This window comes from Nothobranchius furzeri, chromosome 9 (genome assembly GCF_043380555.1).
Source record: "Nothobranchius furzeri strain GRZ-AD chromosome 9, NfurGRZ-RIMD1, whole genome shotgun sequence".
NCBI classification, from domain to species: domain Eukaryota; kingdom Metazoa; phylum Chordata; class Actinopteri; order Cyprinodontiformes; family Nothobranchiidae; genus Nothobranchius; species Nothobranchius furzeri.
The window spans coordinates 57,838,237-57,850,728 of NC_091749.1; the positions used below are offsets into that span (position 1 = coordinate 57,838,237).

Consider the following 12,492-nt stretch of genomic DNA (forward strand, 5'->3'; position numbering starts at 1 on the left):
CCTCACCAAGGCAGGCGTGACAAACGTTCCAAACAAAAACACTCTGAACCAAAATGAAGGAGGGGACGATGGGACGCACCAACCCAAACGCAACCCCCGCTAGTACGAAACAGACAGCATTAAAATGATTGTCTTTGGTTATGCCAAAGATATTGCTCCTATCAACGACATCTGACTTCACATGGATCCAATCGGGCTACATCCTAAAGCAGGACAGGAGCAACACCGAGCTCCATGTGGGGAAAATAATCAAACATCAAGTCTCCACTGTGACTTGTCTCTCTCTCTAACCAGACGAAACACTTTACAGGTTTCCATTAAAGGCATCACCATTAACAACCAGCCAGTTGGTGGCTTTCTAATAATTAAAAGCTGCTTTCTGGGACAATTAGAGAACCTGTTCTTTTTAGTGTGTGGTTCCCATCCTGTTGTGGCAGCGGGAGCAATGATCTGGCTGCTAATGCTTTTCAGCAGCTTTGGAAGCACAAGCTAATTAATGATGCCTTCGTTCCAGCTTTCCTTTAAAAGTTAAAACCCTTGAATGCAAAATGTTCATCAGCTCAAGGTTTCAAGCTGTAGTGAGTTCATGGAGCTGAGATGTAGAAATCGCTGCGCGTTGCACTAATGAGGCCCCAAAATGGTGTCAGAGAAAACTCTTTTAGCCACGGCTAAAGCGGTGTGTGTGTATGTGTGTGATATGAACTAGATTGTGTCTTTCATCATAACTCTTCAAAAGCAGAAACGTCTAAGCAGCAAGGTTTTAATTGGAAGTGATTTTGTTGCTTCATCAGCCCATTAAGTGTTGTTTACATACTTCACTCAGAGCTGGGAAGTCAATAAGATTTTGTTGGCTGAAGTTAAACAGGGACTGATCAAAGCTTAAATGGCAGCAGGCACTAATGTATATCAATCAAAGCACTGCAGAACAAACACACAGCAATTAACTTAGGGATGTGCTCTCAGGTTCATAAGCTGCTGCAGAAAAGCAGATGTGCAACACCTGCAGCGGCCATCTGAGGTGAATTCAGCTCCACCGGCTCGATGTTCCACAGCATCCATACTGATCTTCCTCCATCCATTTAAAGGGGACTTATTTTAGCAGATATTGGTTTCACAGTCAGCTCTACTCTTTTTCAAAATGAAGTTTTGCAATTAAAAAAATCACATTCAGATGCATATTAATGAAAACACCCCCTGTGCAGGCTTTGTGACACAAGTGGTTAAATTAGAAGCTAACCTTTGATTTGTTTGTGCGCCTCTGCACCTTTTCACCCTTAGAACATGGAAACTGATTGTCAGTGATGAAAAAAAAAAAAAGATTTAAATTATAGTAGGATACGCCCAAGAAGAGATGGAGAAGAGAAATAAACTAATGTCCCCATCGATTTTCAGTTGATTTAGCGCAAACTTGGTTTTAAAGCGCGGGTGTGACCACGCATGAACGCCGATCGTATCAGGTAATAAATGTAAAAGGAGATCCAGGTTAACAGCTTTTACAATTTCTGAATTACCAATGCGGTTTCTCTTAAAAAATAAACACAGATTCCCCTCAGAAAATATTTAAACTTTCAGACAGAATTTCACCCCTGTAATGATTCGACATCCCCTCCAAGTATGTATGAACTACATGATATGAGAGGTAGATAAAAAGGATGAGCAGCTGCACGTTCCTATGCACGCCATCACCATGACAACCTCTTTTAGCAAGCTCCACTGATTTTGTACAGGAAATAAAATGGAAAGAGGAGTAGAATCAAAATGGATATTACAGATTAAACAAAGCGATGCACGTTTCATACGATAACCAGCCCAAGAGGGAAAGAAAAAAATCTATTCCCTAAAGGTATTATTAAAACCTCTCAGAATAAATCCTTCGCTGCAGTATCATTTGGAGTATAATTGCCAGGACTTGATTATTTGAAATTCAGATTAGATGAAGGATGGAGGATGAGTGCAGAGACACTGATGAGCTGCAGAGCGTCGACATGAGGATTTTAAAAACAATACTCTGGGATTTGAAGGAGAGACGGTGAGATGAAGGGGGTGAAAAAGGAGTCCTCACTTCAAAGGCCAGGTAAATACGGTTTTTTCCATCCTCACAATCCAACAGACACTCACACACATAACTAACATTCAGTCATTACAACGTGTGTTTGTAGTGCTGACGTGCTCCGACAGCAGGGATGCATCGTTACCGTGTGTCTGCTCTGTCAAGAAATCAATCACAGGTAAGTCAACACCTGTCAGCTGCTCTGAGGAGCTCCACAGTCACAAAAACAAGCAGCGTCTCCTCTCAGGCTCAGGAGGTGAGAACATCAGAGGCAGATTAGATATTACCAGAAGGGATTTTGCTTCTGGATTGACCAGGTAGTGCACACCCCCTCTTCCTTTTCTTTTTCAGTTCTCATGAAGTTACAAGTGCAGCCAGAATGAGATCACCTTGAATTAAAGAAAGAAAGATGGATATGATGAAAGCTTTGATAGTTTAGCCACAACACTCTACATTATGTGTGAATTTAAACCAACGAAATTGGAACAATTTCTGTTGAATCTGAACACGATAAAAACTAGGAATCGTTACAATCATGTGAGAGTTCCTGGACACGTTTCATGTGTTACTGTCGCTAAATGACAGTTTGGGAAGATCAAATGTTTCCAAGGGGACGGCGTGTCTCGTAATAAATCATCACTTAGATAAAATACTAAATGACAGGAAATGCTTAAATGTCTTCATGAAGGGAACTCTAACGTTCACTGCTCATCAGACCCAGGCACTCATTTTCATGCAGGCTCATTTATTCAGAAACGCACGCACACACACACGCACGCACGCACGCACGCACGCACGCACGCACGCACACACACACACGCACGCACGCACACACACACACGCGCACGCACACGCACGCACGCACGCACGCACGCACACACACACACACACACACACACGCACGCATGCACGCACGCTCAACAATCTCATCTGGCTACTGCACTGAGACTAATGAAACAGAGAAAAATGTTTAGAAATGAAGCAAATGATGATCATTTGTTTACTGCAACAAAAAGGAGCCGGAAGGGAAATGGAGTCAGCAGGCAGACGTTCTGTGATTATGGGTAAGAGGAGGAGGAGAGCCACTTAAATAAGAATGCACTGATGTGTGAGGAGGGCAAAGCTCAGGACATCCCCAGCTGTGACGAGCAGCAGCTTCCCGACAGGTCTCCCACAGCAGAGAGGGAGGCCAGTTCCTACGACAGAAAGCAGCTGAAAATCTGATGAGCCAAACAAATAACAAAATTGTGAGGGACAAATACCAAAAGCCCTGAATCGTCAGACAAATGGGAGCAGAGAATTTAAAAAGCAGGAGGAAGGACGCGTGGAGGCATTAAAGAGCACTTTGTGTTTTGATAAAGGCAGTCCTCTCATTTTGGACGTCGAACTCTTCGTTCTCCGAGTCAGTGTTCATCCCGTCGTCCCCCCACATGGTCGGGATGCCGCGGTATGACACCAACCTATTTTGCCCCAGGATGAAGCCGCCGCCAGCCTCCAACGAGGGCAGCTTGATGTGAGCGCCGGAGCGAATCTGCAGTAGCAGGAAGACACCAGCGAAGGTGGCGATGATAGCCACGCAGCTTAGCACAGCGACGGTGATGTGCAGTTGGGAGTCGAGCTCGCCCTGAGGTCTCTGGTTCCCCGGGCTCCCAGGAGACTCGCGCATGTAATGGTTGAGGTGCAGGCAGGTGCCAGAGTTCTGGTCCAGGGAGCTGTGAGGGGGACAGGACAGGCAGGACTGTGGGCTGAGGCTGCTGCAGGTGACGCAGGGCGCTGGGCAGGGCAGGCATGCTGGGACGGAAGCTGGGAGCACGGCGTTCCCTACGGTGTAGTTGAGAGGCTGGGAGCCCACCGCAAAGCCTGCAGGACATTCTTTCACACAGCTCTGATGAAAGAGGTAGTAGCCGGCGTTGCACTCTGCAGCAAAGAGAAACAGAGAATGATCAGCTGTAAATACCGCTTACCTCTTTGTATGAGTCAGAAGTGCCAAAAACAAGGAACCAGGCTTTTCCCCAAATAGACCAGGCTCGGACAGAACCACTAGAACAGCAACTCCTGTCAATTGTATTTTAGCTTGTACAAGGTTATTTCCAACGTGCTATTTGCTGAAAATACACCATCATCATAAAATGCATCTACATTGTCCTCTGTAGATTTTTTCTTTACGGACACTTTTTTTCTATTCCACTTTCCTAAGTTTTAGTCACACTGAACACTAATCTGTCACGGTCAGGTACGAGAGCTGGACAAACGCAGCCCAAGGCAAAAGAAAATATTGAAAAAAACTTGAGAGAGTCTGAGACACTGAGAAGAGTGGTCATAACTTCATGAGCAGCCTATTAGGCTCTGCACTCATTTTTTTAGGAGCAAAACACGAAGACAGCCAAAATGAGCCCCTAGTCAGAGGACGTGATGTTCCTGTGATGCACAATTATCATAAAGTGTGAGATGATAATCAAATACATGATAATTACATTCAGTTAGCTTCTGAATGTGTGAAGGTGTAAGAGCCCATGGCAGCCTGTAGGGGTCAGACTGCCACTGTTTCAGGTGTTCAGTGCCAACTTTAGACCTTGCCTGGAGCTAATATCTGTATGAGGTGGCAGAAGCAGCGTAGAGACCCTTGAATCAAAACAAGATTACTTTAAAAAAGCCCTGAGGTCAAGATTATTTCATCTCTTCAGATTTTAGCTCTGTTTATTTTAAACCGATACTTGTGTGGAGGTTGTCTGCTGTCGCGAGAGCGGTTTCTCTGTAGAGTGAATGACTTGTCAAGGCTCACAATGCAAACAGGTGCAGCTGAGCAATCATCATCAAATTTCATGGTTTTCAAAGCAGTCAAGCTTCTTTATGTGTCATCCTCCCTCTGACTGCTGCCACTTCCTGTACGGAACTAACTGGAGTGCAGAGCTGCCGGTCTTACCGATGCACTTCACACTCAGATCCAAAGTCTTGCAGCTGTCGTTGCTGGACTGAGACTCCTCAGAGGAGCTGGAAGATGTGGAGCCGGTGCCGTAAAGCACCAGGCTAAACTGTGTCAGAGTGCCTAAAAGGAGAGATGGGAAGGAAAAGAGAAATTAGAAGCAAGCCTGTCAAAAACGTTAACGCTCTGCCACTCCCAGAGGATTTTGTTAAACAACTCTCTCTGACAGAAGATATCGGAGATATCAGATTGAAATTTAGATGCAGCAAAACACCATTCTTGGGCTCTCTTGAGTTATTAAACGCACATGTTCCAAAACCATTCCAGCTCCGGGTCTTGTAAATAAAGCCCCGTGGAGGTTGGGTATGTGCAAAGCTAACTCAGATCTCTTCTATCGCCTCTTCCTGGCTGAAGTACTGCAGTGTGGGAGGAGCTCAGGTATGATCCAAGGGCAAGCTAAAAGGATGCTTCTCACAACAACCCTTGTTGTCTAGTGTCCTCCTTCCTGTCATGACCCAGAAACTCTTCCCTCTTCCTCAGCCAAACTTTTAATGATAAATGACGCGCACTTGTATAGCGCCTCTCAGAGTAAGGACTCCAAAGCGCTTTACACTACAGTGTATCATTCATCCATTCACACACACATTCACACACTAATCCCTTGAGAATAAGTTCTGGTTTTCTTGCTGAGACGAAGCATCAAAACATTGAAAAGCACATGAACAATTCTGATAAATAGGAAAACGAAATGCTGCAAAGCATTACAGACTCAACTCCTTCAAAGAGAGTAAAGACGCTTGATCTCTAATCTCTCTGATCTGACTGAATCTTTGAGCTGAAGCTGAAGAGCAGACCCAACAGATTTCAATCAGATCCTAAAGGAAAAATAAAGTTTCCCTGGACTCATGATTTACATTTTTACCTTCATATAAAACAGAAGGCTGAATAAAAATGAACAAACGCAGAGTACAAGGTGCTTTACCGTAGTCACTGGTTGTAGCTACGTTCTCGATCACCAGCGTCCACACCCCGTTGGGGTTCTCGTCCCAGGAGTGGGTGGTCATGAAGGCCCAGTCATTGAACCCCTCTGAGGAGTAGTCGTGAGGCCTGCAGGAGACAAAACAAGCTAGAGTGTAAAGACACCTAACTAACATGCGGCGCCCATGAGCTCGTTCGTGTAGTGTTTATACCGAGGGTGGAGGAGGGTGGAGCGTGTGCCGGCAGGACTTATGAGGTGGATGGCTAGGTTCCCCCTCCGGTTGTAGGTCAGGGTGAGCCGGGCCTGGACGTGCTCTAGTGAAGTCACACAACTGTCTGACCCGGTGCAGGCATCCACAGTCTTATTGATAATTAAACCGCTGCCGATGTTCCTGTAAAACATCCTTCATCAGTCTGCTGAAATAGGATTTTGTTTCCAATTTGGTGGATAAAGTCAGGAAACTGTGTGACATTTTGCTCCGGGCCACAGCGGGAGTCTTCTAAAGGTGGAGAGTTTCTAACGCAGACATGGATTAGCGCTTCACAACCTGTGGCTCCGCTGATCCTGGACGAGTAAATCAGCCAGCCTTTCTTTACTTCACCTCAAATCCTCTTAGCAGATTACACACATCCAGAACAATTCCAAGACGAAGGACGGCGTGGAGGTTTAGTTACACAGATGTGCTTAAATCCCAAAACCAGGCGGCTTCAGCTAGTCCAGATTTAGTTCAAACCGCTATGGTGTTGCAGGAACACCTATAGAAAACACTTCTGACCCATGAAGCAGCCTCAAACACAATAAGTCATCTAGAAGACTTACTTTAATTATTTTGACATAAAACCGACTTCTCAACTTGACATAAAAATCCAAACTGATGTCTCCATTGAACGTTTGCGCCACATATATTTTCATGGTAATTGGTGGTGCCACTGAGAAGGAAACGGAAATGTATATAACATGCTGCTGGGGTTGGTTTGTCTGGGTCAATGTGGTGCATGAAACTGGGATTTAAAAAATGGAGGGAGGAAAACGTGGCACGCTGTTGTAGATGTGGGAACGGTTTAGAAAACGCTCAGAAAAATAGCGCAGAGATCTCCAGCAGATCTGTTCAACACCAACAAGGAAAGGAATGAGCATCCATTTATCAGACTGCTCCCAAAATATTCATTTTAATGTTATAATTTATTTGACTATTTTCTTTCTTTTTCTGTGAATCGGGCTGATTAGACTACAGATTCCTGCTGTGAACATTTATAATCTAAAGATGCATTTGTGTCATGTATACACCAACTGAACTTCTGTCTCCCTCTTCTGCCACAGAGAGTAATTACACCGTTGATGAGCGGCGTGCGGATCAGCTGTACAACCATGATGGAAGTAGAAACACTATGCCATTACAGATGACCAGTGATGAGTTGTATTAGGCAGCAGAGACACACTATGTAGCTGACGGAAGAGGAAAAACCGAGCGTTTGTTCACATTTTAGGTTCCAATCCATAAACCTACTTTATGAAGCTAAAATGCTCTGGAGCCAAAAATCTATGTTTTCATTAATAAAATAACTGCACAGATTTCTCTTTCCCCAACGGTGCAGCATCAACCTTAAACGAGGCCAAATTACCCGTGATGTATATTCAGGTTTATTTCACCTAAAGCCTAAATAAATGATTTACTGTGAGCCTGGTAAGTTAAAGTGGATTCATAAAGAAAGGAAAATATTTCTCTACATGTTTTTTTTGTTTGCAACGATAATTTGTGCAACGTAAGTTTAATTTTCATGATAATAAAGTGCACGCCCGTCACATTCAGAAGGTAAGAAATCTGGCTTATAACGTTTTGTGTGTGTGTGTGTGTGTGTGTGTGTGTGTCTGTGTCTGTGTCTGTGTGTGTGTGTGTGTGTGTGTGTGTGTGTGTGTGTGTGTGTGTGTGTGTGTGTGTGTGTGTGTGTGTGTGTGTGTGTGTGTGTGTGTGTGTGTGTGTGTGCTGTTTATTCTGTTAGATAAATGATCACAGGAGATCCTCTCCCTCTTCTTGTTTTGACAGAATCAATTTTTCCAACTAAAAGCAGAGTTGGCCCTAATGATAAATTTCAGATCAGCTGCAGTCACTCTAAAATTCATAAATGAGTCGATTGATATCACTTTAAGCTTTATTTATTATTTTACTATTATGCAAATGAATGTCTGTGTTCACAATAAATCACTGTAACTGAGAGCCAAACAATGAATAACAGCCATTTAAACGATTCTAGCACTGATCGCCAGTATGATCTGTTAATTAGATGATCCCTTCTTAAGGGGAGGCAACAATAAAAAAAAAACCCTCCTGCTCACCTTTAACAAGTCACTCTTCATTATCAGACCAGCTAAAATCCAAAAATGTAAATTGAATAACCTGCCTTGACTGCAGCTCCCAGACGCTGGAGCCATCTGCTCCGAGCGTCTGGAAGCTGCAGTAAAAGAGACAAACCTCAAACCCAGGGAGACAAGTGACAGGGAGTGCATAATGAAGAGGAGACGTCAGACACACTTTCGACTCTGACAACAGAACAAGGAGGGAGAAAATGGCTGAGAGGTGAGGCTTACAGTAAAGTAACGGCAGGTGTTTTAACAGACACCAGCAGGCTGATGAAGCAGTAACATCACACTAAAATCAGGCCATGCTTGATACCATTCCTACAGACCACACTAACTGGATGAAACTACATGTTTATGCATAATAGTCACTTCTCAGTGTGACTGTGTAGCTTTTTGAACATGAACTCTGATGTTTTCTAGACCTTCTTCAGCAAGGCAGCACGAGGGAATCAAACTAACACCAGGCTTTGTGTAGAACATCACAAGTTATTGCAAAAAATTGACCGGTGTGTGAATTCACATACGGAAGATAAAGGCTCCAGTCTCGTACTGACCTTGGCTCACTGAGCATGGGGATAACATATTTCCTCTGTGGCCCCACGTTGGTCCATGTACTTGCCAGTGATACGATTGCACTGGCATCAAGCAGACCATATCCATACGAATGACTAACTGCAGAAACAAAAGAAAAAGAAACATGAAAGTCGGTCTGCTAATGGAGCGTCGGCTTTCTATTTACAGGCTTGACTCAAACTTCCTAAAGACAGCACCTCTTGTTTGGTATAAACTATTTAGTTCATAATCGCTTCCTGGAGAGAGCAGAAAAAAACCCAACAAAAAATAAATTTGGAAAATTTGTCGTGCCTTTGCGTCCAACACCATTGGTTTTCCAGTCAATTGTGAGCAGGTGAGCAGGACGAGAAGTTCGTACAACCAGATGTTGCATGTCCCTCCAGGTAAGGTTTTTACTGGAACGTGCAAACACAGAAACAGAAAAACACACACAGTCACATAAAACGAAACACACACATGGTAAGGATCAGGGTTGTGAATCAAGCTGAGCCACTAAAACAGATCAAAGAGGTGCCTTTGACAATACGTGCTGCAGTTTTAACCTACAGGTGGACAGATAATTAAAACAATGACGTTTTAGTCTAATCCTTCCCTGCGTTCATTAAACCTTTAGTCAGCACATGTTTCATGTTCATTTCTGCCCTTTGGTGAAACGTTTAGAGCAGAGAACTTCTAACCAGGAACTTCTATTGCAGCAATGAAGAATAAAAAACAGCCCATCAGTCACCAACTCCATACAAACTCTATTCATTATGACTTCCTTGAGAATTTATTAAAGAAAATATATTCTATGAAGCATCTTTACTTTAAACTTCCTACATCAAACTCAGTCCTAATTGCAAACGTTTTGTCTCTGCTGCAGAACTAATTACTCATTTTCAGGGCCATGTTACATCTCTTCTTTTTTTTGTCTCTCCATTAGTGCCGTGTGACCAGATAAGAATGATTAGTGCTCAGAGTTCTTTATAAAAGCACAATCTGAATATGAGGCGAAGAGGTTGAAGAACATTATGCTGAAAAAGTGGAATAATCGAGCTAAGTCACTGTGAAAACCAGCAATTTATGACCATTACAAGTGCAACAAAAATGTTTGAATATATTACAATCTAAAAACAAATACCGTTTTAAATCTATGTGCTGATAACAGGTACACATTAATTCAACCGGCTCTGAATTCTGAATATTTAATCTTTTATTTATTTATTTTTACAAAATATTAACTGCAAGGCCTAATGAGGTTTTTTTTACATGTTTTCCAGCAGTTATCTGGATTTACCGAATAACACTGATGTAAATAAGTAGACAAGAAAATGAGGCAGTGCAGCTGAAGAGCAATGCAAGGCCGAAAAACGGTGATAAGCTCTTACTTTGCTTCAAGGGCGAGAGCGATGATCCCAGCAGCCAGCGGGGCTGAGGCTGATGTGCCCGTGTGGGTGTCCGTGCATTTAGATTTGAGGTCTGTAGTCACCTAAGGAAGATCAGCACACAGAGCTTTAGTCCAACTTTATTCCTTTCTATATTCATCAAAAACTTACAGAAGGGTTCTATAAAAAATAGCACTGATGTCCCAAACCGGTCGTTTTACTAGCAAAACCCCTAATTGTCTTTCATTCTCTCATTTGTTAACTTGCAAAATGCAGAAATCACCCGCTGGGTTAAGAAAATCCAGTAAAAGAAATCACATCATCTTTTTGACAACAATATTTTTTAAAGACAGAATGGCTTCAGGAGGAAACTCCTAAATGATCCACAGCAGCAGGCTTTGGTTTCACAGGGCAGCTCACAGATGTGAATCTCTCCTGCTGCATGAATGAGAGGCAAGTTGGTGCAGAGCCAGAAGATTTGTGCAATGAAAACCAATTCCAAACTCTGCCTTGTGAAAAACATTACAGTCCAACTGAACCATCTAGAAGATCAGGTCGGCGTGCAACACTGCATTACGATGCAGCAAAAAAGTACTAAAGATCTGAAATGTTAACTAGTGCAGAACCTACGGTAGAGAAGGATCTTTTAAATGATTATTAGATTTAAGGACCATCAGGAGCATTTTTCTATGTTTAAACAATTCGACTGAACAAATTTTATGAGTAAAGACATTGAGATGTTCTTCTCTTACTTGTCGATCTCGGCTTCACGAGTGACATCCTAATTAAACGAGTACATCACAGAGGCAATTAAAGGTCCAGCCATACGTCACAGAGATGTCATAAACTGCCTGTTGTGCTGCTACGCTGTGTGTGTATGTGTGTGCACGTGCGTGCGTGCGTAAAGGAAAGATTTAGCGCTTGTGACGGGAATGTTAAGCAGCAACAGATTTGTTAGATGGAGCTCCAGCCGTTCCCTTTTCATAATCATTTTAATGACCCAAAACAGCTTAAATTGTAGAGACTGGAGAAAAGTCATGATGGGATTCAGTCAACATTTGTTTCAGTTTGTAAAACATTGAAAATAAATCTTTTTGGGTTCAAAAATAAAATGTAAGCACATCTTTTAACTGTTTAGATCATTTAACCTAAACTTGCTCATTCGTCCACTGATTCAGCCTGGCAGAGTCAACCTTCTCCAGCCGCCTCCTGCTTTTCTGTAGGGATCACTGAGGCATTACCAATCCAGTCAACAGATACAATCTGTCTGGTGTGCTTCCTGTCAGACAAATCAGACACTCCAAACTAGAGAGGCATCCAGGAGGCATTTTTAATGAACCTCCTTAAAAGTCTCCTTTAAATGTGGAGGAGCAACAAACTCTCCTTTGAACTTTTCCCTCTAAACGGTTTTGCTTCACAATCACCTCTTAGAGGATGTCTAAGGAGCCACTTTTCCTCACCCATGAACAGGATGCATGTATTCTTGACCTAATAACTCCATCAGATTCTTAACTTCAATTCATCTAATTTTTGTAGTTTTATTCTTGTGATTAAATTGTTTTAGAATAATAAGCTGCATCAAACTGGCTATAAAATGTACTAAAATCTTTTTGCTTCATTTACATATAAACTGAAATAAAACGTGTTCAACTTGCAGACTTGGATGGTTTTAAAGGCTGCAGCTCCACTAAACCATCCAGAAACATACTGAAGCCATCTCTGACTGAGCACAGACATGAAGGGTGAAACTCCCGGTGAAAGCCAGAGCTTTGTGTGAGTGAAACAAGAAAAGGCAGACAAAGACAGAGAGGACACGGCACACAGCCACAACTCACTATCTGTTTCTCATTAAGGCCCCCCGAGCTGTAGGTGGTGGCGAGGGTGGAGGAGCAAGCCTCGCTGTACCAAGGGACGTTGCCGTTTTGTGTGGTGCTGCTGATGGACAGGGTGTAAATGCTGTTGGTGTAGCCGTCGCAGTTACAGCTGTCTTTCTCTCTTCCTCCATTACCAGAAGCCCACACAAAGATGGAGCCCAAACCGCCACGACCCTGGAGAGAGAGAGAGAAGCACGTTGACACAAACGGGGGGGAGGCCAACACACTTCCTTTCATTTAATTATGGCACAGAGCAACAGGATACAGACAAGAACAAAATCTCATTCAATCTTTAATAGGAATCCCAATTATAAAGGGGCAAATTCATTCCAGGGTTCCTTTCAGAAAGGCCCCATTAAAACCCAGCATAC

General features: G+C 43.1%; 1 protein-coding gene across 3 annotated transcripts in view; it reads right to left on the bottom strand.

Moving 5' to 3' along the window:
* Window positions 1–3,154: 3,154 nt before the first annotated feature.
* Window positions 3,155–12,492, bottom strand: part of furina (furin (paired basic amino acid cleaving enzyme) a) — a 78,658-nt gene continuing 69,320 nt past the window's right edge. For all 3 annotated transcript variants that reach the window (XM_015952937.3, XM_015952939.3, XM_015952938.3), the window contains exons 9-16: window positions 12,083–12,295; window positions 10,251–10,351; window positions 9,175–9,278; window positions 8,865–8,982; window positions 6,164–6,343; window positions 5,956–6,080; window positions 4,974–5,096; window positions 3,155–3,967 (exon numbers count right to left, since the gene is read on the bottom strand). In XM_015952937.3, coding sequence (XP_015808423.1) covers window positions 3,384–3,967; window positions 4,974–5,096; window positions 5,956–6,080; window positions 6,164–6,343; window positions 8,865–8,982; window positions 9,175–9,278; window positions 10,251–10,351; window positions 12,083–12,295 — 1,548 coding nt within the window. In that variant the 3' untranslated portion in view covers window positions 3,155–3,383. The remainder of the gene's footprint in view (window positions 3,968–4,973; window positions 5,097–5,955; window positions 6,081–6,163; window positions 6,344–8,864; window positions 8,983–9,174; window positions 9,279–10,250; window positions 10,352–12,082; window positions 12,296–12,492) is intronic.